Genomic DNA, 26,963 nt, shown 5'->3' with positions numbered 1-26,963 from the left:
CATCCTGGATCTTCCCCACCTCTCTACCCACCCAACTTTATGTTCACTTTCTCTCTCTCTTTGATAAACAAACAAAACATACAAAAGCAAAAAAAAAAAACACATACAAACCCCCACAAAAATGGAAAACAAAATATACAAACAAAAGACCAATAAAAAAGGTGACAGCACCCACAAGATCTGCACAGATCAAGACAAAGCCCTTATATCTAATGCATAGTTCCAGTCCTTCCCTGACCAGCTCAAGGGTAAGAAAGGCTTTCTTCTGAATGTTCAATCAGAAGCAGGTCAACCTAGTTGATGACTATAATCAAATTTTTTTCTGAGCCAAACACCCGTGTTCATTTCTGGAAGAACATTGCGGGTTTCTTGGGGAGGAGTATTCAGTGTTTGGAAGTAGTTATCTGCCTCTTCTACTTCCTAAGATCTGAGGTGATTTTGGATCCTTTCAAAGCTACCTGGATGCCAGGCTGATGTTCCCCCACAACCTCTATTCAAGTGAGATGGTCAGAAGAACATCTGTTAGAATTCAGCACTTAGCATTTGCCATTTCAGCCAACAATGTTGTGAGATAGTGTAAACTCTTAAAGCAAGGGGTTGCTTTTCTCTGTCTCTGACTTTCTAGCATTAGACACAGCATGGGAGGGTGGGACATAAAAACCAACCATATCTGCTTCTCTAATTGATGTGTAGAGCTTCCCAAAAGTGCTTCAGTTTCACTCGCAGATATTAGTAATTACCAAATACATATGTAAATACATGACCATTACCTGTCAGCGATGGACATGCTAATGAAAGAATAAGCAGGACATGCTAATGAAAGAATAAGCAGGACATGCTAATGAAAGAATAAGCAGATAAGCCAAAGAGGATTGCCCAAGTCTACTCGATATTTTAGCATCAAACTAGAATTTAATGCAGAAATAATAGATATGCCAGACATCTGTTAAGATCAAAGATGCTAGCAACCTTTTTCTTGTATGTACCACCTTATTTTCAGTTTTTACCATACAACTATAAAGACGTAGCATTGCATTGTCTTCCAGGACAGATTTCAAATATATTAATAATTAGAAATGGGGAGTGCTTTAGGAAGATTAGAATTATTCCTCTCTGACCTTCTTCAGATGATGTAATTCTTGCACCCAGATATGAAGGCACCCCTTTTCTCTAGGGACCAGCTCTATCCACAGGAAAAAATATTTCACTTTTGCAGAGATTGGTTTTCCGACTCTTGTCTTCAGAGACATAAACAGTATCAGCCTTGCCAGCGTTCTTACACCTCTGGCCCCGGGGGGAAATGTGTGGTATAAACTGTAATACCGAGCGAAGTCAGCCATCTCTTTATCCATTCAGATTACACCTCTAAATTATGCAGGGTATTCTTTTTAAAAACATCTATCATTTACTGTACAAGCATTACCAGAAATGAAAATGAAGTCATACATATGAAAGCTCTGGGTTCACAGTTTCTCATTCTGTGATGTGCTCAAGTCCTTCTGCCTGCAGACGCTCCATGCAGCATGCAGACATTTGTATTCTGCTTTTCCAGTTAATATGTCAGAAGCGTTTTTATGAACACACTGGGTAGATAAGGGGCCTCTCTGTTTTTATTTACCCTTGATGAGATGCTGGAGGAAAGGTTTAGATCTAAACAGATTAAATTCTGGCTCTGCCACAAAACTGCTCTGTAGCTGGAGACTACTTAAGCCTCCATTTTGTTCATCGTAGCACTTAACCATAGGGTTGAGGCAAAAGCCCTTTGTTATATTTTGTATATAAATTTCTTGATATTGTATTCAATTCATGTATAGCATATTCATATTTTAATACATGGATCTATCATGAAGTTTAATATAAAGCCTTATATGAATCATTAGAACTAAAGACTGAGTTCAGATATCTCAGCCTTTGGGGAGCATCCCAGAGCACTGAGTGTTTACTCTCACCCACCTGAAGTCACCACACTCAGATGGAAAAGTCAGAAGACAAATGAAATCCAGTATTCCTTGGCAGATGTGCTTGAGTGAACTGCCTCCAATCAGAGTCTATTAGACATGAATCTAGAAATAGAACCCGCATGTCCCTAAAGACTGCTGGAAAGCCCTGACATCCTACATCATTTTTCTTGCTACCAGGACCTCAACCAGGGCTGTACAGGCGTTGCTGACTAAACAAATGCATTTACTTCTTTTGTGATAGTTAAACTCTAACTACATCATTTACCCCCTTCCTCCGTCCATCGTCTCTCACACAACCCTCCGGCTCTCATTCAAATCCTTGGATTTTTCTTTGTTATTTCATATGTATGTGTATATGTATATATGCCCCTAAATACATAAATAAAATCTGTTCGGTATGTATAATGTTACTTTTGTGTACATAATCTCAGGACTGACCACTTGGTATTAGATAACCAATTGGGGAAGTATCATACACATTTTTGAGGAGTTGCACTCCAGTAAAAGGGAGGGAAAGAGGAACCACATTAAGTACTACCGTCAGCAACTTCATAGTTACTGTTGACAAATTCAAATTCAAAGAAATTCCATCAAGATCCCACAGCTGGTTTGTGGTGACACTGGACTGAAATGCATTGCCTGTGCATTCCCAACATCCTTGATCTTTGAACTAGAATTTAACTCAATACAAACCAAATTGCGTACTCACTATCCAAAATGTGTTTTGTGTTGTATAAGGATGTGACAGTGAACAAGAGAAATGCAGTCTTTGTGCTCCTGGGTTTGTTGTCTGTTGAGAAAGCAGGCATGGTAAAGGCAAGCCAGATGTGATGTGCATGCCACATATAGTAGTGTGCGCACAGGGTCCATGCACTGTTTAGATGAGGAGGGAATGGGAGTCTCTAATCCTGGCCTCCGAGTTCAGTTACTCAGTGAGTTAAGGATGCTTGAACAGCCAGTCTGAGAATGACATATGATCTCGATGAGAAATGTTTGCAATGCTCTAAACTGAGGGCTCAACAACTTTTGGGGTCACTGCCACATTCAAGGTTGGTCCCTGCTTTTTATGTAGCATTTAATGCAGTGGCAGCAGATTTACCTTTCTCATTAGGTTCTGCTGAGCATCAAATATAAAATCAGTGTCAGCATGTCTTTCTAGGAAGTCGACTAATTGAAGATGGAAAGATCAATCAAACAACAGAGACTCATTATGCAGTGTCTGCTTAAAATTTGGAACTATGTCAAGAAGTGTAGACATACAGGAGAAACATGGGGTTGGCTTTAGCTGCTCCCTTGTGAAGTCTACAGACCTGATATAGGACCCTTTAGAAGAGTACTTTTGGGAGCTAGAGAAATAGCTCAGAGGTTAAGAGCACTGGTTGCTCATCCAGAGGACCTGAGTTCAATTTCCAGCACCCAGTTTAAAAAAAAAAAAAGAGTACTTTTAGTAAATGAAAGTCTATGTCACATTTTCAAGAGACAAGGGGGATCCCAGTATGTGGAATAGGCTTGGTGGATCAGACAGTGAAAAAACTGACCATGGGCTTCAAAAGACTGCCATGCTTAAATGCTCAGAGCAAAACTCACTATAGACATGGTACTAGTCATGGTTCTAGGCCAGTGATAAAGTCCTCCCAGACATATTAGTAGACTCGGTACTAGAGACTGAAGCTGGAGGATGCTGGGAAATGCGATCTCTGAGGCAACTCATCTTCATTGCCTTCCCATTCCTAATGCTCAGCATGCTGTCTGACAAACAGTAGCTGCTTAATTAACATTCAGTGAGTGGTTATATAGAAAGATGTTGCTTTAGTTCAAAGGGGAAATAACAAGATGTATGTAGTTGTCCCAACATGTGCCAGAATTTGAAACATGAACAAGTGTAAAACCACACACCATCACTCTCTGAATTGGAGCACGCTGGCTGTAGTGTTATCAGAAGGCAGTAGAGATGACTACAAAAATTATGAGAGGAACATCAGAGGGTTTCTCAATGGACAAGGAAACTGGATTAGGCCTGTCAGGAAAGGCAAGGGCCGCCTCTGAGGGGTCACAATTCAGATATCTACATGGGAAGAACAGATCATTCTAAGAGTGAATCCAGTCACCCAGAAAACAACAAGAAGTGGGACTGTGGCTTTTGTTGAATAATTTCACAAACAAAACAAGATAGGTGTGCTAGATTCAAGGTGTGCATCACCTGCTGAATACCTTTAGGACTGGCAAAAAAAAAAAAAAAAAAAAAAAAAAAAAAAAAAAAAAAAAAAAAAAAAAAAGGAAGGTGCCTTTCAGTGTATTCAAAACACAGGACAGATGACATGGGAGGAGGAGAGGCTGTTAGGATGTAAAATGTGAGTTACAAACAGCAGGAAAGAGAGGAAAAAGCTGTGTGCAGAACTTGGATTCCAGGTAGGAGACAGGAGAACAGAGACTCACAAAGGAGGTTAGCATGCCAGGTTGCTCAGAGAAACTTCAGGGATTAAAGTTCCTTTCCAATTTGGGCTCCTGGATCAATTGTGTTTATCTCCAGCACATCCCTGAGAAAATGTCCGTTTGTTGAAGTTCCCCTGCTGTAGTCCCTGGTTACTGTCCCCAGATGGTATGTGACAGCTGAAGCCTTGTAGACAGAGGGATGGCTCAAAAGCACTCCCCTACACACACACACACACACACACACACACACACACACACACACACACACACACACACTTCACCCTTTCATATGCTTCACTTCAGGATTTACATTTATACCCACTGAACTATCAAAGTCACGTTTCCCACAGTAACTAGTGGGACCATGCATGGCCAGTACTTACTGCTGCTGAGGGAGCTTTTGACTCATCCTCCAAGTGGTGGAGGGGAGAGGTAATTCAGGTATTATGCAAAATATACTTTTTAGGAAGTGAGTGGCCAGCCACTGAAGGCTTAGTGTACATGGCAGCTCTTTCCAAGCAGGGCCTTTATGCAAGGGTTCCCTGTGTGCAGACTTCTTCCACAGAACCAGCACTGTCTTGGGTTATAGAAGGGGCAGGATCCCCTCTGCCCCTCACACTGCCATACTCATGTGTGAGTTACAGCTCCACTTGTATTACAGGGGAGAAGTTATTTTGTCTTTTTTGCAAGAGTGAGAGAAAAATGTGAGTGAGGCATTCATCTACTGGGAGAAGTTGAAGTGTGCCTAAAAAAAAAAAACCTCATAGTCAAGGAAAACAAAATCTAATGTACTATTTTTTTTAATTTAAAAGTAAGAAAAATTGCATGATGAAAAAATACTATTAATACTGATGTTTTAACTTTTGTATCAATATTCAAGTTTTTTTTTTCTTTTAAAAGTTGTTTTTTACTTTTGGTGTGTGTTTTTGAAATAGGGTCTCTCTCTGAGCCCAGGCTGGCTTGAAACTTGTGGTGATTCCCTTGCCTCAGTTTCTCAAGTGCTGAGGCTAGAGGAGTGTGCCGCCACACTGCACTTTTTCTAGGCTACCGAACTCTGGTGCCTACTTGCACTTCGCACCCCCAGGCATGTGGCTCACTTCTGTCACACTGTCCTTGACGCTAGGGACACAAGAAGGGGGAGGGGCTGAGGAAAGAGTGGAGTAGAGGTGGAGAGCCCACCGTGGCTGTAGGCAAAGAAGTCTTTCAAACTTTGGTCACGGGAGATTAAAAACAGCACGGAACCCTTCAGGAAGCATTGTGAGATGGTGCTGAGCTGATGAGACAGAGCACGTTGGATTATTAACTTTATTGGGGAGTCCTAGTCAAACATCACCAAGGGGCTGTCTTCTTATTTTCTAAGTAGATCTCTGAACAACAAATGACCCAATGACCATCTGGAAAATGAAGCCAAATCCCCCATTTTCTGAGTCTGTCAGGCAAACAGCAGGTAGCTAGCACTCAAGCTGAACATTCTTGCTTAGGAATTGCAGTACAGACGTGGCTGTCCAATAGCCCAGGCGACATGCTGCAGCATGGGAAGTCGGGAACAGGCAGTAGTCGTATGCACCTCAAATCACTGGTCCTGGCTCAGTCTTGGGTAAGCGTTCTCCAATCCGCTACCTAACTGGGCAGCACTAGGAAACTCCATTGGCCCCTCATGATCTCAGTAGCCAATGGCTATTTTGCTAGTGCAGTCCCCTAGTAAGGTTTGCCCTTGGTAGTAGATTCTGTTGTTCCTAACTATAACCAGAGAAAGCCTTTATCTACACGCTGGCACAGGTGACCTGAAACCCCACTCTCTGGGCTCCCCGTTTGCAATGAGTCACCACTTAAATACTTATACATTTAAAATGTTTCCATTTGGAAATAACATTAGGTTTACAGAAAAGTTACAAATAGAGGTTCTCTCTCACCTTGGCCCAGTACCCCCTCTAAGATGTTAAACAAAGAGGGTACTATTATCTAAATGTGGGTTTTGCTGTAATTTTTCCCATTGTTGCTCTAAATGTCCATTTTCTGGCCCAGAAGCGCACTCAAGGGCCCATGGTGATAGTTTCCTAAAGCCTCTCCAGTCTGTGCCAGTACCTCAACCTTCACCAACTTTTGGAACTCAACTTCTGTAGACACTAATCTAGTAAGGACTTTGTTCTCCTCAGCCTAATCTCCTTTACTACCTTGCTGTTAGGTGAAGGTTGTCTGGGCAAGGCTACCAGAGAAGTGATACGCCTTTCTCAGGGTATCCTACAAAGAGGCACATGATGTTAGCTAGTCCGTTTCCCTGCCTGTAATCTCTCCTTCACTTGATGAATATCATATACAATAATATGATATGAATTGGGTGGTTTTCATCTGTGGTTTCCTCCATCAGTCAGGGCACAGAATCTAGGCTCCCTCTTTTCAGAGACTGGTCACAGAAACTCCAAATCCCTTCCTCAGTTACTCTCTAGTGCTGTGTGTGTGTATCAGGTACATGAGCTTATGGGGCCATTCTCATTCAAACCACCACACTCCCCAATATTCCTGTCTTAGAGTGGGGGACCATAACGAATTTCCCATAGGTCCCCTTGTCTAATAGCAAAGATGAGACCTTCATTCTAGGTCTGCCATCCAGCTTCAAGGAAGACATGGAGAAAAATGCAAACTCTCAGGCCAGTGGTTACGCTCTTGCTGGTGCAGTGATGTTTCCACAAAACTGCACAGGCCAGGCTTGAGACAGCTTCCAGACTGCTGGACATGTGGAAGGTTCTAGAGCAGTGGTTCTCAACCTTCCTAATGCTGTGACCCTTTAATATAGTTCTTCATGTTGTGGTGACCCCCAACCATAAAATTAGTTCATAACTGTAGTTTTGCTACTGTTATGAATCACAATATTTGATAAGCAGGATAGGTGATATATGGCCCCCAAATGAGTCATGACAGGTTGAGAACTGCTGTTCTAGAGGGTGAAGTTCCCATACAGAATCTAGAAGCCTAGAGCCCATTTTCCCATATGGATCCATCATCCCTTTTAATAAGCCAGTAAACACAAGAGCCTCCCTGAGTCCTAGGAGTTGCTCCAGGATATCAATTGAATCAAAGGAGGGTGTTAGGTAACCCCAAGTTATCTAACAGTCAGAAGCTCAAGTAAAGCAACTAGCTCCAGAAGTAGGGACAGACAAGGACTGAGGGACAGCACTCCACCTCCAGGTAGACAGGGTCAGAGTGAGGGGTACCAAGTCGGTGTTTGTTGCATGAATTATTGCTTACCTAGCCTGTGGGACTCATCCCTCCAACCTGGAATCCAAAGCGTCCTGTGTTCCCAGAGTACTATAAGAAAAACTGGAGCCAGAGTTTCTTTTCTACTGGCCATATCTGTCTGGTCCCTCCACTCTGAAGTTAGTGCTTCTCCCTACCATTAAAAAAATAGACACTTCTAGCACAACAGTTAGGGCGTTTGGCCATCCGATCACCAGAGTAGATCAGTTCAGGCTGTCACTCGACCATTGCCAGTAGTCTACTATGAAAGTATCTTTGTGGATTTCTGGGGACCTCTCTAGCACTTTGCTTCTTCCTATTCCCATGGGGTCTTCATTTATCAGGGGAGTCCTTGCCCCACAGGAGATGGGAATGGGGGGTGGGCTGGGGAGAGGGCGGGGGGGGGGCAGGAGGAGGAGGACAGTGGAATCCGTGGCTGATATGTAAAATTAAACCAAATTATAAAATAAAAAAAATAGACACTTAAGAAAAATGCTTTAAGACTCCTTAAATATTCTGCTTCTCATACTTTTACTCATTTCTTTAGGACCCATTGTTGGCTCTTCCTGTTAACAATGAATTCACTGGTGCTCACTTAATCAAAAGATCAACTTCTACACTGTCATTAAGGGTAAAGATAATCCCCAATAAAAGCTGACTTTCCCACAGCCATAGGTTCAGACCTCTAGAGGAGATGTAGCAAATCCACTGTCCCGCTCCCTCCCCACTCTCTAGGCTCTTTTTTTTTTTTTTTTTTTTTTTTTTTTTTTTTTTTTTTTTTTGCAGTGGCCTACACAAGACTTCATTCAAAATCCTCAGCACTCTTGGGGAAGAAGCCATCACCAATCAATATGCACTGTCACAAGAAATGAGCCATACATCCCCTCTCTGGCCTAAGGTTGGATGTTCAGTTTGTCTTCAAATCAATACATCCCCAGAAGGTTTTCCCACCAATCCTGTGAGGACCACAGCACACCATCAGATTCAAAGTCACCAGGGTCAGAATGGTAGCACCTAGGCAGCACCCACAGGCTTTGAGGTTTTTCTGGTTTGGGGTAACCCATCTGGATCCTTGGCAGCATTATGAAAGTAGACTTTTGTGAACTGGCTTCCCTGGGAAATTTAGTTTTAAATGCTGGCCATGATATATAATGTTTACATGTTTACTCCCACCTTTTTGTTTGTTTGTTTGTTTGTTTGTTTTAAATATTCTTCCTGGTTGATTTCTAGGCACAATAACCAAACATTCCATCGAATTTCTGCCACTCAGATTATAATAGGTATAAATAATCTTAAGTGCATAGGTAAGAATAAAACCTTACAAGCTAATTAGGAATGCTTTGAGTATCTACTACTTTTGATTTTAATGTGACCCATTTAATTACAGACTTAAATAAATGTTTAATCAAGGCAGTTACTTAGCAATTGTCTCATAAAATTCCTAAGAAGTCAACCTCTGACACCCGGGAATTGGTATAAGTGAATTCCAAGATACCACAATTGGTACAATGGTTTTCATAAGGCCCAGGAGATCTGGAATGCTCCAAAGGAGCCCTTGAAAAGCAGCATGACATTTCCCTCTAGGATCCCCCGATGGACTAAGCCCTGCCACCACCGAAAGCTGTACCCAGAAGCAACATCTGCTGCTCCTTGGCAAGCCTCCTACCAGCCAGAGAGGGATGAAAACATCTGTAACCACCAGTTCTGGCCTGGAGCTTACCTTCCAGGCTAATCAGGCTACAGTTTCCAGTCCCTGTCTGTCATTCCCACGGCAGGCTGCTTGGCCCTTTTGCTGACCTTAAAAGGATTCTACGTTTGCTTTCAAAGCAGCTTGCAATAGTGTAGGAGCACAGAGGAACAGGGGACACCAAGGAAGAAGGAAAGCATCACAAAGAGCAGGTTATAGGCCTGGAATATGCTGGCTCTTTCCACAGGCATTCATTACTGTAATCCAGACCCTGCTGGAGACTGTGTCCAATTTTTAATGAGAGCTTTTATGGTTTTCCAGGACTCCAGATAAAAAGCAAAAGTAGGACTTCTTCCCTACCCTAGTGGGTGGCACCATGTTGCACATACTAAGAACAGTCCAAACACTAGTGGAATAAGCCATGAGCTTATCCATGGAATAAGCTCCAAAGTATGATCACTGACCTCTAGGGCAAGAACACTAGAGAAACAGCAATGTCAGTGTGCAGTGGTGGGGGGCAAAGGGCTGTGACTTGGGGGTGAGAGGAGAGTTTTCCTCCTGGTGGAGTCACAGTTGGAATGATAACCCACTGCTCTCGGAGGCTTAGCTTCCTCCGTAGCATAAGGAGCATCATGAACCCCATTTCTGCATGTGACAGACACAGATAAACAAGAGTTGTGTCATCCTTTCAGGACAGCCATTGCAGCAGCCTGGGGAGGGCACATTTCATCCCATGGAATTGGAAGAAGAGTGAGGGGGTAGAGGGACCGGGTTTCCCAAGTGTTCAGCTTGGAGTCTTGCCACCATGCGCTGCTCTATGGAACGCCCCACAGACAAAAGAATTTCAACAAACCTTGTCTCCATGCCTTTAATTTGAATACTAGGAAGGGGGCAGGTAGGTTAGAAGAAACCCTGGCTGCTTTGGCGGGGTGGTATTGATTCCAGGGAATTAGATGGTAATGGCAAAAGGCAGCAGTGGCCTCTTTTGACCCTCTTCCAGGCAGGTTGCCCAGAGCTCTGGGTTCTCTGAGAAGTGGGAATAGAAAATGAGGATAAAAATGTAAGAATTATTAGGTGGAAATAAAGAAGGCCATTGGTCAGAACCAGGCTCCTGCCTGGAGCCCAACAGAGCATGCCAAACAGTCAACAATACTAAGTGCAGTATAATAATAATAATAATAATAATAATAATAATAATAATAATCCCTAAAGAGACCTTTTTTCCCCCAAACAAAATAACAAAAAAAAAAAAAAACCTAGGAGAGTCAGAACAACCAACTGGAAAGGGCTCAGCTAAGTGTGAGTTTTCATAAAAGTTCCCACCCCACCCCACCCCACCCCACCCCATTTTAATCCTTACCTAAAGAAGCGTCATAATAAACAACCAGCATTATGCATCATTCTGTTTCCAAGGCAGCCCAGGCTACTCTGCACAAACCAGCTGTTCAGCCACACCCAGTGGGATTTCTTCTAATGTTGAGAAAGGACACTGACTGCTCCACTAATAAAAACCAATTAAGTTCTCCAAAATCAATTGAATAAAAAATTGGTTTTGACAAAACAGGAGGTCTCATGCAGACCAGTGGGAAGCTGGGATTAATTGGACCCCTTTGCCAATGACCTCCATAGAGAGCAAAGAAAATGGCCCTCCAGCACCAGAACATCCGTGGAGAGATTCCTTGTTTGAGAGGGCATGTGAAGCACTTAGCACACCTTCCTCCAGGCAGTCTCAGGGACCATTCACTGCTGGGCTGGCAGCAGCAAAGGTCAACATAGCTGGTCTCTACCTCAGGCCACCTCTGCCCTGCAGCAGACAGGCTAGTCCTCAGAGTATGACCACACAAGTGCATACTGCAACAGGTAACTGGCTCCCGGGACCGCAGCAGAAGAGGGGAGGAGGATTAGAGAAGACTCCCCAAGGATGGTGACATTTGTGTGACTTCAGAACTAGGCTTAGGTAGGCAAGAGCAACGGCCACTTTCATGTGTCGCTAAGAGGACATAGAAGCTGAGAAAGGAAACACAGTACAAATTAGGAAGCTTAGGACTTGAGCAGAATGATGGAGGGAGGTGGGACTGGTCCATGGTGACATGAAGGGTGAGGCTTGTACTCTGAGCATCTGTGCTCCAAGCCTGGCTGGGAGAGATGCAGAAGAGTGTAACATAAAAGAGTTGGTCCATGAATATCTCAGACAACACACAGGAAAAATGCAGAATTAAAGATAAGGAAGTTCTTCATTCTACCTGGGGATGGCGGGGAGTGGAGATGAAGGGAGAAAGCTCTGAAGATCTCTAAAGCTGACTGTAGCAAGAATCTTAAAGGGTCTTATTAATAAAAACAAACCTGAGCCAGGTATTGGGTTAAAGCTGGAAGATCAGAGAAGCAGAACAAGCCACAGCTAACTCACCTCGCCAGTTCCTCAGCTGATCCTGTTTCCTCAGGCTGGAAGCCTGAGTCCTCATCCAGAATGAATCTCAGCTGAACTGCTGCTCAAAAGTCTGAAAGCTTAACCAGCTCTAGTTCCTGGTCCTCATGCCTTATATACCTTTCTGCTTCCTGCCATCACTTCCTGGGATTAAAGGCATGAGTCACCATGCCTGGCTGTTTCCAGTGTGGCTTTGAACTCACAGAGATCCGTATGGATCTCTGCCTCCCAAGTGATAGGATTAAAGGTGTGAGTGCCATCATTTTCTAGCCTCTGTATTTAGTGGCTGTTCTGTTCTTTGACCCCAGATAAGTTTATTAGGGTGCACAATATTTTGGGGAACACAATACCACCAAATTTCCCCTTTTTTGTCTAAAATTTAAAAAAGCTTATAACTAATACAAGAAAAACTATCCAATAAGTATATATACTATATACAGTCAAGAATTACATTAACAATGTCTAGTCCATTAACATTTGACAGATTCAGACAAAAAACTCCATTATATATATTAACAATGTCCAGTCCAGTAACATTTGATAAACTCAAACAAAAAATTTCATTACTTATCTTATTTAAAACAAGTAGTTCATTTCTAAAAGTAGATTCAAAAATTGACCTTTTATCTTATCATATTCATATTCTCTTTTTTCTTTTCATAATAGATTCAGTAATCTTCCTTTTTGTCATTTTTATATCTTCCCCTTTTTCTTTTTAGAGTAGATTCAGTGATCTACCCATTTATCCTATTATTTCTTTATCTTTTTTATCAGAGTAGAGTCAATGATCTACCTCAGCTGACAGGAATTTGGAGTCCTCCCCACAGAGAAGGAATGGGGACTTGGAAGAGCCCTCTGGGTAAGAGAAGCTGCACATGCAGAATTTCTCCATCCCAGTGTTGACGCTAATGAGAAGCCAAAGGCTCACATTGAGATGGACTGGCATTAACACTTTCTTCATGCCCACACCCAGGCACAGGCAACAGACTAAAAAACCCATGTCTTTAAAAGATACTTTGAGACAGGGTTTCAGTTTGCATCCCAGATGGGTCTTGAACTTGCAGGTGACCCTCCTGCCTGTGTCTGCCCAGTGCTGGGATTAAAGGTATAGGTCACCACATCTTCCGTTTTTCTTAACTGGTGATTCTAGGCACCCCTAGCTCCATGGTTCAGGTATGAACAACCCTTTTCCATTTTGAGAATGCAAACTCATCTTTACCCACTTGGTTGCTATGTGAGGTATAAAATGGTCACCCTCCTTTCTCCTCATGGAATAGGATGTAAAAATGAAAACCCTGGTTTGAGAGAGAGAGAGAGAGAAAAACCCCTAAAACTCCATCAAGTTCAGGTACAAAATTCAATTGTATGAGTTCCTCAGAAGGCTATGAGGTACAGAATGAGTCCCTGGAAAGCCACCTTTGGGGGTGACTGGAGCTGACAGCCCATCTTGCTCAGTGACAAAGAAAAAGGGGAGTGAATGGGAATAGAAGGCAGGCTGCTCCTCCTCACCTGAACCAGCACCTTTCATATGTTAAGGCAAAGTATGGCAGCTGTGTGAGGAAATTTAACACTATCGTTTACATAGATAATAATTAAAACCCTCTGCCCAGGCTAAGACAGACAGCTTGCCCGGAGTCATAAGCCACCCAGGCTTACAGAGAACCTGGTAGGCCTCCTGGGTGGCACTGTAATTACTCCAACAGCGACAACTAAAGATAAGCATCCTTTCCCATCCTCCAAACACAGGTGCCAGCCTCAAAGGGAAACTTGTCCTACAGGACACTCTAACTGCTGCACTTACACACACGGTTCTTCCCCAGAAATAGTTCCAGTCAGCGGTCATTGTCTAAGCCTGGGCTGGTAAGGAACTGCCACATGGCATCAACTAAGAATCAGCAATTACTGGCTGTTCTGGTATGAAGATAGCAGGTCCAAGCAGCAGAAGGAAAATTCAGGACATTTGCTCTGGGTAGCTGTTCTAAATGTGTTTCCAAAGTCCAAGCTTTGGGAAGTTGGCACCTGTGCAAAACAAACATGATATCCCGTGGTCTGGGTTCCTTCCCGCCCCTCTTCTAAACTGATTTGGTATGTGGACATACAAAGCAATGGGTCTCACCCTCAAACCTGTGTTGTTACGCATTGTTCCCATTGGCTCCACTCCCCCACTGCCCTGCCCTGTGGCCCTCCCACCTCCAGCTCTCCCTCCCCTAGTTAATCACATCTGCTTTCCTGTTACATACATTCCATTACCCTCTCTATTCCAGACTTCCATAAGGTCTTCTCCTCCCTCATCATGATCCCCTTTTTAGCTTTGTAACCTACAAGCACATATATAAGCATAAATGTAAAGTGACACATATGTATATATAATTTTAAACTTAGGTTCTACGTATGAGAAAGTACGTGCACACTCATCTTCCTGAGTCTGGCTTATTTTGCTTGACATAATGATTTCCAGTTGCATCCACTTTCCTCCAAATGTCATAATTTCATTTTTGAAAATGTCTGCATAAAATCCTGTTGTTCATATGTCTGGATTTTCAAAGTCGGGTCTCTGCACACTCCATGTCACTGCTAACCTGCCAGAATGAATTCCTGAGTGGGATGAATAGGTTGGGAGCCTTTGTTACCCTGTGGCTTATTAAATGTATATTGGATAGGTTCTTGAATTAAGGAGATAAAGAAGTGAGAAGGAGCCTAGCTAGTCCTCTAGTTCAGTGATGCTCAACCCATGGGTCATGACCCCTTTGGGGATCACTTACCAGATCTTTTCATAATGATTCGAAACAATAGCAAAAGTACAGTTATGCAGTACCAACAAAAATAATTTTATGGTTGGGAGTCATCATGACATGAAGAACTGTATTAAGGGGTCACAGCATTTGGAAGGTTGAGAACCACTGCTCTAATTCAAGGAAATAGTGAAAAAAAGGTGAAATTGGGCACATTCCCGTATGATCCTTAGCCCAGCAACATAGAAGTCACCTGGGCACTTGAGAGAAACAAGCAATTGGGTATCGGATCCCAGTCTCCAGAAGTGATGATCAAACCATGCTTCAGTGTTCCTCCAGATCACTAGGGTGTAAGCTAAAGATGGAGACCCTCTGCACAGGAACCATGGCCCTTGGCCAGCCATTCATTACCCAGCAAACTTCTCACTGCAATGCCTCCTCTGCTCCCTTAGCAATGAAATCCCAGTGCTTGGGCTGGGGCTCAGCATTGTCATCTTTCAAAAGCTCCCCAGGTGAAGTGACCCTGAGAGTCACAATCAACTAGAATGAGAGAGATTTCAATTAGGTAGTTGGGGATTTCCGATGTGCAGCCCCGGCTCCCTGTGCTCAGAACCAGAGTCTTAGAAGAAAATGTTCAGCAGAGACACAGTTTTGCCTTCATAAACTGGAGGTGTGTGAAGCTTACCAGATTAGAATCTTGCACCGACTCAGTGGTGATAATATCATTGGATAACTCACCTACCAGACAACCGCTTATCCTGAGAGAGGAGTGGACTACAACTCTAGTCAGACCTCATTACCAAAGTGACTTAGGCTGTGAAGGAGACAGCACACCTCCTACACACTGAGTCCAGGAGTTACTCAAGGGCCTCCTACTCCCTGTAGGCTTCTGAAGCCCTGAGTCCTGAGGCTGGGTGAGACAGCAGCCTCCTCTCACCGAAGGGAGGCAGGGTCTGTAATGTTACTGACGTTGCAAAATGATAATGATGACAATATGTAGAGCCGAGCTGGAAGCACCATTTCCCTGAGGTGGATGGAGCTTCAGCGGCTGCTGTTCAAAAGAACTGGACACTACCTACATTGGGAATAAGAGGAATAGGAATGCTCATTATAGCTGTGCTTCCGCAAACTATGAATTCCCAAGCATTTATGAAAGGTAAAGAACCACTGCATATTGGCTAGTCAACAGAAAGAAACATTCCTTCAGATGGTTCTAAAGAAATGAAGACACACACACACACACACACACACACACACACACACACACACACACAACAATAAGGATTAAATGGCAAAGCCCAGTGCCAGCTCAACAGCTGGCAGGCAGATGTACTGAGAAACACTATCAGCCTGGTCTCATCTCAGGAAGGACTGTTGTATTCAAGCTCTCCGGGTCCATTTTCTGCTTCCATTCCAAACAAGGATGTGGAGTGGAGGAAATGGCATTCCCTTGTACCTTCACATCCATGATTACACAGACCACATAGTCTGATGAATCTTAGCTTGAATTACTTTGTCTGGCCTTAAATATTAATGGATTATGAATTTCAATGTTTTTCATGAAATGGGAATAACAAACTTTACTGCTTAGGAGCAGATTAATAAGACTGCATGGATTGCATTTTGCACAGTGCCCAGCAAACAGAAAATAGCAAGAGTCATAATTATTTTTAACCTTTGAACACCAGCTGAAGTTTCACTTTCTTTGTGAATGCTTCCTAGATGAACCCCCCCATACACGAGTGCTCCCACATACACACTTAGTCACTCCTTGGGTGACTAAGTACATTTAGCATCCTATAGTTTAGCTATGACATTACATGTTGTTTTTTGATTTTAAAGACATGTTTATTCCATATATTCCATGACATATCTTGTGTTTGGGACACATGTCTAAGCATGAAACTCTTTTCTTTTTCACACATACTTTAGATATATAGTATGAAAATAATTTTATTAAGATATATAGAATGAAAATTATTTTAGGCAATTTTATTAACCAGAGTATAAACTTTTTAACCAAAATGGTCATAATTTAGGGATCATCTATTGATTATATAATAAATAATTGGTAATATTAATTTGTGCATGAAACAAGATTTCAAGGACTAGAACTTTCTACCTATGTCCTCAACACGTGGCACTTTGAAGTTTTCATTCTGGGGGCATTTCAGAGTTGGGATTTCAAGTTACAGATGCTAAGCCTGCATATTCCAGTTGCTTATTTACATTTCTGTAATGACATTCCTGAGGAATCATTTCATGCTCTGTATTCCCAGTGCCTAGCACACACTTGTGCACTTCATGTATTTCCTGAGTGATAGATGAGTGAATAAATGAAGCAAAATCTGCTCTCACCCGGTGATCAGAAGACTGTTACTTAGGATGGTAAGGACAGAAGGAAGAAATAAGAGAAACCACAATAGGGAGGTCAATCATTATGGCTGACTATGAGATTTAAGCAGTACAGAAACATCACCATTCGAAGGTTTAAACCACAGAAGAGAGTTCATCCAGAAAGCTCTTCTCTGAGGACTGTGCAGGAAGAGAAAGTGGTGAGGAGCAATGTTTGCATAAATACTCAGGAAAGACTTCTTGACTGTTTGGGCCTAAGTCTTCTGAGTACAGTCCCACATAAGGGCAGGGCACATTGAGATCTTTCCACACAAACTTAGGCCAAACCAACCAATAAGCCGTTCCTCTCTCTTGAGGTTCTCAGCAAGTCTGAGCTGTGTCTCAGCACTGCTTTCCAGCCTGCGTCACTCTCCTAGGGTCTGTCCTTTGGACGCCTCCAGCACTCCATTGAGACATTTCCCTTAGGCTCCAGGTCTGTCCCTGGATGGCTGGACAATGACAATCAAGTGCACACTGGCTTCACAGTTTCAGCCCTGCCCCTCCCACACTCACACACCACACCCTTTCTCTGGAGCATGGGCCTGGGAAATTGGCTGAGGCAGGAAGTCTTTTTTTTTTTTTTAATTGTATTTGTTTTTATTTTATGTATAAGTGCTCTGCATATATACCTGCAGGCCAGAAGAGGGCACCAGATCTCATTACACATGGTTGTGAGCCACCATGTGGTTGCTAGGAATTGAACTCAGGACCTCTGGAAGAGCAGCCAGTTCTCTTATCCACTGAGCCATCTCTCCAGCTCCAGGAAGAGCCTTAACTATTTCTACCACTATAAGAGGTCTTCTGAGACACCAAACTCAAGCCCCTTGGGGTGAAAACTGCTGAGCTTGTTCTCTTGCCCATATGAGCATAAGAAGTTCCCCTTGGCAGCCCTGAACTAGGGATGCAAAAACAGACAAGCTATGTGCAAACCACCTAGAAAGGCTATGATGATATTCATGCCTGCATTTGGGGAAACCTGTCCACTAGGACACAGGATAACAAAATGTGCACTCGTGACTGCTGTCTATCCCAGCTCCATCATTCACAGCCATGAAAGACATGTCACTGGAATAGCCAGGCTGCCGAGCAGGTGTTGATTTCTCTCTTTAGATTTCAGATGCTCTTCACCAAGCATCAATAGTTTACAGCTTAGTCAGCTGAGCCCAGATCTGAGCCCAGGGCAGCAACCGCATACTGAGGACTCACCGCATCCTGACAACTAAGGACCTCCAAGATGCTGTTGAGCAGTTCCACACAGTACTTCTTCTCCAAGACCTGGTGCTGCCCATCATCCCTCTGCTCCAGTAGCTCCTTCAGCTCTTTGGTGATGACAGGAAGCAGAATGTCCCGGCATTCTGGAAGCAAAGTAGTGACAGGCATGTATATAGGCTTCCTGTTTAGTTTCCTTTCTTCCCTTCATATATAATATGTATGTATGTATACATATAGGAACTCCATTGTTCTTTATCATTTCTCATGAAAACATTTACCTTTATGTTACAATACAGTCATAAATGCAATGTGCTATATATAATTATAATAGATATACCCTATTAAATATTTGTAATTATATTATTACAGAACTTAAATAACAATTTATATGATTTTTCATTAGCTGATAATTAACAAATATATTTTCTGTGTAAAAAGATTAAGTATTAAAGGTTAGGGTAAGATTTCCTTAGAATATAATTCACAATTCTGGTTTCTCCCCTGTCTTTCATTCCCTAGAATCAACTAGCTATTTTATTTTATGTGTTTAAATATGTAAATACATATACATGTATGCACATGTTGCAGTATAAATTCTCCTAGTCTCATTTTCATTTTGTGCTTACTTTAATTCATATAATATTGTGGTTATAAACTATCATGATCTTTGTGTATGACTTTCCATATATAGCAGAATAAATCCTACAGTGTCCTCTGCCTCTATCTGTTTTCAAAAGGAGGCATGGTTGAATGGAAACACATGAACTATGAACCAAAGGCTGAGGGGCCCCCAACTGGATCAGGCCTTCTGAATAGGTGAGACAGTTGATTGGCTTGATCTGTTTGGGAGGCATCTAGGCAGTAGTACCAGGACCTGGGCTCATTGCATGAGTTGGCTGTTTGAAGCCTGGAGCTTATGCAGGGACACTTGGCTCAATCTGGGAGGAGGGGACTGGACCTGCCTGGACTGAGTCTACCAGGTTGATCACAGTCCTGGGGGGGGGACCTTGATCTGGAGGAGGTGGGAATAGGGGGTGTGCTGGGGGGAAGGGGAGGGGGCAGGAAGGGAGAGAACAAGGGAATCTGTGGCTATTATGTAGAACTGAATAGTATTGTAAAATAAAATTTAAAAAAAAAGGAGGCATGGTTACAGGTGTGGCTTAGTTCCTTGACACCATTCACTTACCAATATTCCTTGGAGCAATTTTTATATTTTTATATGTAGCAACTAACTTAATTCTTTAACTACTATAACATTCTCACATCACAGATATGTTTTCTTATTTGGCCATAATCCTATTGTTGGACATTTTTCAAATTACAAAACAATACAAAGGCTGAACAATCTTCCGCTTGGCTCCTGTGCACATTGCCCTCAGAGTGAAATAAACTAGAACTTGAGTGGAGAAGAGGATCTCTCCTAACAGTGCTGTCTCAGGACATTTCTGGAGTGTTCTAAAGTCTTACACAATTTTATCTCTACATTTCCCTTAAAAAACAAAACCTTTAAGGGGAAAAAAAAAGATCCAAAACCATTTCAAATCATCTACAGCCAGATGCCACTTGAGCTAAGACATGAATCATATACACCAGAATGTCATTTAAATTCAATCCAACAACTAGATGTTGAATGTTTCCTTTATTTTTTGAGGCACCAGGTTTCTGAAGGTACAGGGATGAGCTTGATTATTTCCCATTAGGTACTTAAAATCCAACCAAGGTAATGAACAATAAGAAAGGGCAGAAGCTAAATCAAGGTGAAGAGGAAAGACACCAAGCACAGCTCTTGCTTTCTACCCCGACATCTGCACTCCTCTCTTCTGGCCAGCGCCCTGACTGACTCTAGGGAAGACATCCCACCATGGGCTCCAACCCTGAGAAACTGTTGAAAGGTGTCTGTAGTCCTTAGGATAAGGGCTGAGCACTGAGTCCTAAATATGGTGGTGTCTGACATGGGAATCTCCAAGGACCATTTGTAATAGTAACCGATGACATTATTAACTGCTAACATATATGGGGTGCTTCCAGCATGCTAGGTTTAAATGCACCATTTGAAGTATTTAGCAAGAGTTAACTGAGTTACTCTTTCTGTTCACTAGAGGAGAAGGTGCTATCTCCTCATTTTGCCAATGTTATGTGTGCACAGGTAGGAAGTGATGGATCCCTGTACTCTGAACCATTGCACAGAGATTCCAGACCTCATGGAGTTCAGCTGTCATCTGCATGGAGGAGGCCATATCCTCACCTCTGTTCCCTCCTCAGAACTACTCTAGCTCTGCCCTCCCTGTTGACTCGCTCTACAGCTTCTCCAGGGTCTACGAATGGCTCATCTTCTGAATACATTTGTTTAGATGTAACTTTTCTAAAGTAGGTTTTTGTTGCTCGCAGGTCCAGAGAAGAAGTGTCCTACATGTTTGTTCAGATGTTTGCTTCAAAATGCATTTTTAAAGGGATATTGACTTGCAACTTGAAAACATTGGATTTGTTAGAGGAAATCCCAGGTGTTAGAGTACATGCGACAGGAAAACCAAATAAGATCATTTCAGGCAGGAAGCCCTTGCTCAGAATATGGAGAATTCCAACTTCAGAATACTCCACTGCCCAGTTATGCCTCGCAATTGTTCCTGTCTTTAAACAATCAGAAGATGAGCACCATCCTTCTCCTCAAAAGTTAGTTTTGCAAGTAAATTCACAACAGAGATCTACAGTGCAGCAGAATGTCTTCCTCCTCTACAGCTGCCTGGACAGAGAGTCCCCAAAAGTGCCCCTTGAGAAGATTCATTGTCACTGCACTGTATAGAACGGCTGGAGCAGCTGAAGAGCACAGAGCTGCTACTGTGGTGGACCAGTGTGACAGTAAGAACAGGTGTGTGCACTGGTCCCTCATTGTTACACCGGGTTCCTACTTCTGACATCAAATGTATTCTTTTGAGGCTAAGGGTCTCCAAAGACCTCGAAGGAAGGTGGAAAAACTGATGAAGAGTGGTCCGTTATCTTGAGTCTAAAATATGGCTATGGCTGGGAATGTAGTGCTGAGTAGAGCATGTGCTTAGTATGCATGAGATGCTTGGCTCAGTCTTCAGGATCCAAGAGAGAAAAGGTTAGGAACCCAATGAGTTAGGGCTGTTGTAACTTAAAACTTAAAAATCATTTGTAAAATGAGATCAATCGGACCTGCAAGAAGAAGACGTCAAGTCAGATAAAGGATTAACCCATTTGTGCAATTTAACTAACTCAGTCACACACCCTTTGTTAAATCGAATCATCGTTAAAGCTTCATCCAAAATTCTACAACCACATAAATACAGGTTCACAGAAGTGGCAGGCAGAAGGGCGGATAGATGGACATTTGCACTAGAGTAGATCAGGCCCCTGCAGAAGCAGCGCTCCATCCATCTGAAAGGTGTAGGCTTTACATATTAGCAAAACCAGCATCCCTGGATGATGGAGGCTGCTGATATTGAAACTCAGCAAGATTCTCACCAAGGAAGCCATCAATATTGCAGCCTACTTTGCAGAAAAGACTTTGTCTTCTTGTTAACTCTGATTTCTCAGAAACGTCTGGCTCCCCTGTTTGGGGATGAAATAATTTTTTTCTGGTTTGTAATTGGAGCTGTGAAATTACATTAGCTAGTGAAGCTTCAGGAAGCAGCATTTCTAAATCATTGCTTGATTGTCAAGCAAACAGACACAAATGGTTTAAAGGACAGATCTTGCAAAGCCTTAAATCAATCTTTGTAGGCAGAGATAATGAGGATCACAGACCTGCATCCCATGTGAGATGGTTGCCTCAGGTACCCACACTGACAAAGGCTAGGCGATCTGCCATCAGGTGTCAAGTCCAAATTGTAATTCAGACCACTATTGAGGAGTCGGCATAGTTACTCGATTCTCTGTGTTTTAATCGAAAGTTTCTTTTGTCCAAGTGACTGCGGAGAAAAATGCAGCATGCCTGGGCTCTGTTTTCATTTTTTTTTCTCAAGAAAGTTTGGTCCATGGTGGGTGGTTTTGCCTGCCTGACCTCATAGCCTTTCTGAAGTGGGATGTGCCTTTTCAGTGTGATATCACCCAGGGATAGAAAGAAAGAAAGAAAGAAAGAAAGAAAGAAAGAAAGAAAGAGAGAGAGAGAGAGAGAGAGAGAGAGAGGGAGGGAGGGAGGAGGGAGGGAGGGAGGGAGGGAGGGAGGGAGGGAAGGAAGGAAGGAAGGAAGGAAGGAAGGAAGGAAGGAAGGAAGGAAGGAAGGAAGGAAGGAAGGGCAGTTCCCACCCTCTTTGAAGAACCACCTTGAAGAGCATTGAGCCAAAACTGCTTCTGCGGCCACAGCCACAGCCTGAGCTCCAGAGGAAAGTGGTCCACATCTGCATGTGACATCTTCCCTCAAACCTGTCCTCTTTGGCTTCCTCTCAGAGTGAAGAAAAAACCCTGTCACAGTCAACCAAGAAAATTGGGGTACCATCTTTGATTTTTATCCCTTTCTCAATATCAACACCCAACCTGTCATGAATCAGCTGTTTTCACGTTCTGGGCCACATGTCCTAAGTTATCTCTCATCTCTCTATACAGTCACTGCAGTCTAGAAATTTTTCAGTGACTTCTAGTTGCTCTCAGGGTGTCTTAGAGCCCTTTTGGTACAGCTACAGACCCTTTGTGAGACCTCTTTTCCACCTCTCCATCACCGTCCTTTACTTCTGGATCTTTCTACACATTGCTTTCATTGACAGGAATACCCTTCACCTGACTGATCCTTGCCTTCTAGGTCTGAACTGAGAGGTCAAATCCTCTAGGACAGCTTTCTTGGTGCTTCCATTCTAACCGGGGTGACCGTCCCCTGTGTCCCTGTAGCACCCAGAATGTGTTTCTATTTTACCAGGAATCATACTATGTCATTATCTTTGGAAATGGACAGACAATGTGATTCTTACTGATCACCCTGGAAATAAAGCCAAGACAACAGATGCTAATCATCATGCATTCTAAACCTCTCCCCACTAGATGGGCTATGGCAGCATTCTTCCAGATTTCTGAGCGGTACCAGCTCTGCGCCAGCACAAGGCCAATGTCTGTGCACTCATTCTAGGACAGAGTGGGTGTCATCAGGAGCCTCTGGATATAGTGCAGCACACACAATAAGAAACTTTGACCCTTCTCTTCTGAAAAGAAGGTTGAGAGAGAGAAAATGCAAACAAATCTCTCATAAACTAAGAAGGCAAGACTGGCACCTCATGTCACCAATAGAGAGACGTTTGCTAGTCTCTGGCCTCAGGTACCACTTCAGTCCATCCCGTGGGGAGTCTGTGGAACATTCTACAGATTGGTAAACTCAGAGGAAGGGGTTAGACACAGCACATGGCTATGTCCTGTTGTGTCTTCAGGTGGTTACCCAGCCCTGTAAGCCTGACCGTGGTATCTGTAATTTCATTCCAAGCCAGCCTTCCACTTTGTCACCAGCACTAGTTAATCGTCTCTTCAATCCTGGTCAATATTTCACAGACTTTAAGGTGAAACTCATTGGGCTTTGGCCAAGTTCCTATTGACTGGGAGGCAAAGTCAGCTCAGCTTAACCCTCTTGGGGAACTGAGGGCTTCTGGCTGTCAAGGCTCACTCTGCCTCCCCAGTGTGTTCTGGCGCACTGGGAAAGCCCTTGATTAAAACCCCAGCTCCACTGGGCAGGGCTGAGCTCAGTAAGCAGGGCTCTGCTTCCCTTTTTCCCTTGGGCTCACGGAGCATCTGCAGATGTGAAAGGCCACTTGGCTGGATCAGTTACACGAGAAGGAGGCACTCCATAGACACAGCACGACTCTGACAGTCAGCAATTTGTTCTCCCAACCTCCCTGCTCCAGCCAGGGTGTCACGGAGCAAACACATTCCACCTACTGAGGGAAATCAATAACCGCTCACAAACTTTATATTCCAGATCAGGTTACAGTTCTTGTGTGATTCTACTAACATCTCTCCCAACTCATTTTTTCAGTGGCAACTCATGGATTACTCCCAGAAAACACACCTAATTACTATATCCAGATCATCACTGCCCCCTCCAGCCCTTGCCATGATGTACATCTCCCCACTTTAAACCTACAGGCCAAAATATGCCTCCCCAGCCAGACAACATAGGCTATTTAGAGATCATAGAACTCAGCAATGGCTAAAATGACTTCAGAAATCTCAGCAGAAGCAGATCTAATTAGGTGGCAGTGGACCCTCCGGAAGAGACATGATTCTACAGCTTTATTCCAGACACCCACTGACACTCCAAAACAAACTCCCACTTTGATCAGATAGATTTAACATTCAAGGCTTGTAAGCTTCTATCACATATATTTTATAGTTAACATAAAATGGGATTTTTGCAAGCAGAAGCCCTATAATGACTGGATAGTCCACAAAGTAGCGCAGCCATGGTAGAAAAAAAAATAGACTGACACAAACTCACCAAAACTTTGTACTTCTCCCTCCCTGCCTGATCCTCCTTCTCCTCCTCTCTGTACCGTGTGTGTGTGTGTGTGTGTGTGTGTGTGTGTGTGTGTGTGTGTGTTGTGATTAGGTATACATGTGCATGTGTGTTGGCACAAGTGCCCTTGACAGGTTAATATCATCTGTCTGTATCATTCTCCACCTGGAGCTCAGATTCCAATTCAGCTAGACTGGGATCCTCTGTCTCTGCCCCTACAAACCTGGAACCATCTCCCATATCCAAGTTGCAGGAATTTTTAAGAGGCAGTGATACGGATGTATCCCTCAAGTCACACTGATTATAGATAGATACATTTTAAACCTCTGACAATCTATATGTTGCATAATGTATGCCTGCAATATGTATGTGTCCTTTGTATATAACATGTATGTCATACATTGTTTACTGTGTGCTGTGTGTATATACATACAGAAACACATCTTGATGACTTCTTATTGTGACAAGCACTACTTTTGAAGATGTTCTAGTCTACAGGCTGTGATAAACAAAGAAAGAAACTAATGATTGGCTTGTCCATTAGCAAGGCCCAAGATAAGGTCTGCATGCAACAGCAACTCCTGGAACAGGAGCGGGAAAGTGGGGACCCATGGGGAACAGGAAGAAGAGGGCATAATCCTCCAGACCTCCTGTAGCCTCTCTGAAGGCAAGCCCATGGGGACGGAGGACCTAGGGCATTCAAACCCAGAGGATGGACAGCCCAAGGCCCTTTTTGTGTTTCCAGTCCACAGATTAAAGCAGTCCTGCCAGGGAGGCAGCCTTAAGAGCAGACTCTGGCTGTGCTAGGCAGAGAATGGGGATAAGGCTTTGACACAGGATCTAGTAAACAAGCTATAGAGAACCTGAGTGAAAGAACCATTTCCTGAATGCCCTCACAGAGGTGTCTGAGACTAAATCCAGAGCTGATAGGAAACAGCCATACAAAGAAGATCTCAGGGCAGAGCATTTGGAAGCAGAGGAAACAGGAGGCCCTGACCCTCGGTGCAGATTTGATATTAGAAATTTGCCTGGTGACAAGTGTGGCTAGAATGTAGAAAGGGGTGGACTGTAACATGGGACCGAAAATTTGGAGAGGAGGGCAGGGGGCAGGACTCATCTGGGCTATGATGAGGATTTGTCAGTACAAAGAGTTAAGCCAGATTTAGTGCACAGATATAAGCAAGGTTTTGTTTCTGTGTTTCTCTGGGGACCTGGGGGTTAGTTCTAGAAAGGAAGGCAGTCAACAGAAGGAGCTTCCTGGAGAGGAAAGGGAGGGGTGTTGAGCCTCCACGCTCTCCTGGCCATTCTTCCTAAAGCTCAGGATCTCACACCTCTTCTATGGACAAGGGTTCAGAGACATTCATTAATTTAACAAAAAACTAAAGCTAGCAGTGAGAGAGCTGCTCTAAACCCAGAAAACAGCACTCTAGAGCCCATGTTCACAGCTCCTGAACTATCTATCCTACCTCCTTGCTATAGCAGTGTGGATGAGAGAAGATGGAAAGCTTGGTGAGTTTTGTTTGCTCATTTGTTTTTTAATAGCAATGAGGCAGAATATGGACTGACTTAGGCTACACTTTGGAAACTAGGTCAATACAGCCTGCAGATGGACTGGTACACACGTGGTGAACATTGGCATCTTTAAGTGTTGGGTACCAAGCAACAGATTCCTTATAGAGCTTATCAAATTAGAATCTAATCAGGAAGCCTCTTGCTTCAGCTAGCAGGTCATGAAAGGCTCCTGTGAACACCTCCCAGGAGGTGCAAAGTGGCTGTGGCAGGGACTGCCTAGCATCACACTTTCCAAAGCTGTCAGGACAGTCATGTGCTAACAGGTTCTTGTGCTTTTAGTTGGACCCACTCCACTGCAGCTGCTGACCTGCCCCCTCTCTGAAGCTTCTTCATTAAACCACACAGCTCCAAAGAGGATGGTCTTAGGAAAACAAACTTGTAACCCAGGCTAGCTGAGTGGCTAGCTCCACAATTCGACATGCCCCTTATGCTCAGAATGGTCACATTTGCCATGCTACACTGTTTATGAGAGCAACCCCACCTGGTAAAAGACCTTGTCTCGCCCACCTACCAAGCTAGGAGAGCTGGGGGAGCTGAACTGAGTTACCTCTGTCCTGGATGATCCTGGATACCTGAGGAAGCAGTGTGTATCACCTCAAAGGCACTTAATGAAGTGTGCTCTGTAGCCTTTTGAATAATGCCATGAACTGGCTCTGACATTCCTCTACCATATTTGGCTCCAAATCAATAATACATGCAACTCAGCCCCATCTCTAAGCATCTGGGACATTGCTGGAACAGTCAGTCAGCAACACCCACATCCGTCCAGAACTAAGTCTTCTTGACCCACTGCCTCTCCTATGTACCACATAGCACAGAGTTCCCAACTCCCCTCCCCACAACCTGTCCCTTCTGGACACAC

At 43.4% G+C, this 26,963-nt stretch overlaps 1 protein-coding gene across 1 annotated transcript in view; it reads right to left on the bottom strand.

Annotated features, from left to right (window-relative positions):
* Positions 1–26,963, bottom strand: part of Dock2 (dedicator of cytokinesis 2) — a 419,098-nt gene that overhangs the window by 229,302 nt on the left and 162,833 nt on the right. Inside the window, exon 26 of the mRNA XM_028894904.2 lies at positions 18,073–18,221. Within this exon, the coding sequence (XP_028750737.1) occupies positions 18,073–18,221 (149 nt within the window). The remainder of the gene's footprint in view (positions 1–18,072; positions 18,222–26,963) is intronic.

Source organism: Peromyscus leucopus, chromosome 8b (genome assembly GCF_004664715.2).
Source record: "Peromyscus leucopus breed LL Stock chromosome 8b, UCI_PerLeu_2.1, whole genome shotgun sequence".
Classification (NCBI taxonomy): Eukaryota; Metazoa; Chordata; class Mammalia; order Rodentia; family Cricetidae; genus Peromyscus; species Peromyscus leucopus.
Note: the sequence above shows the minus strand (reverse complement) of the source record. Positions and strands in the feature narration are given on the sequence as shown.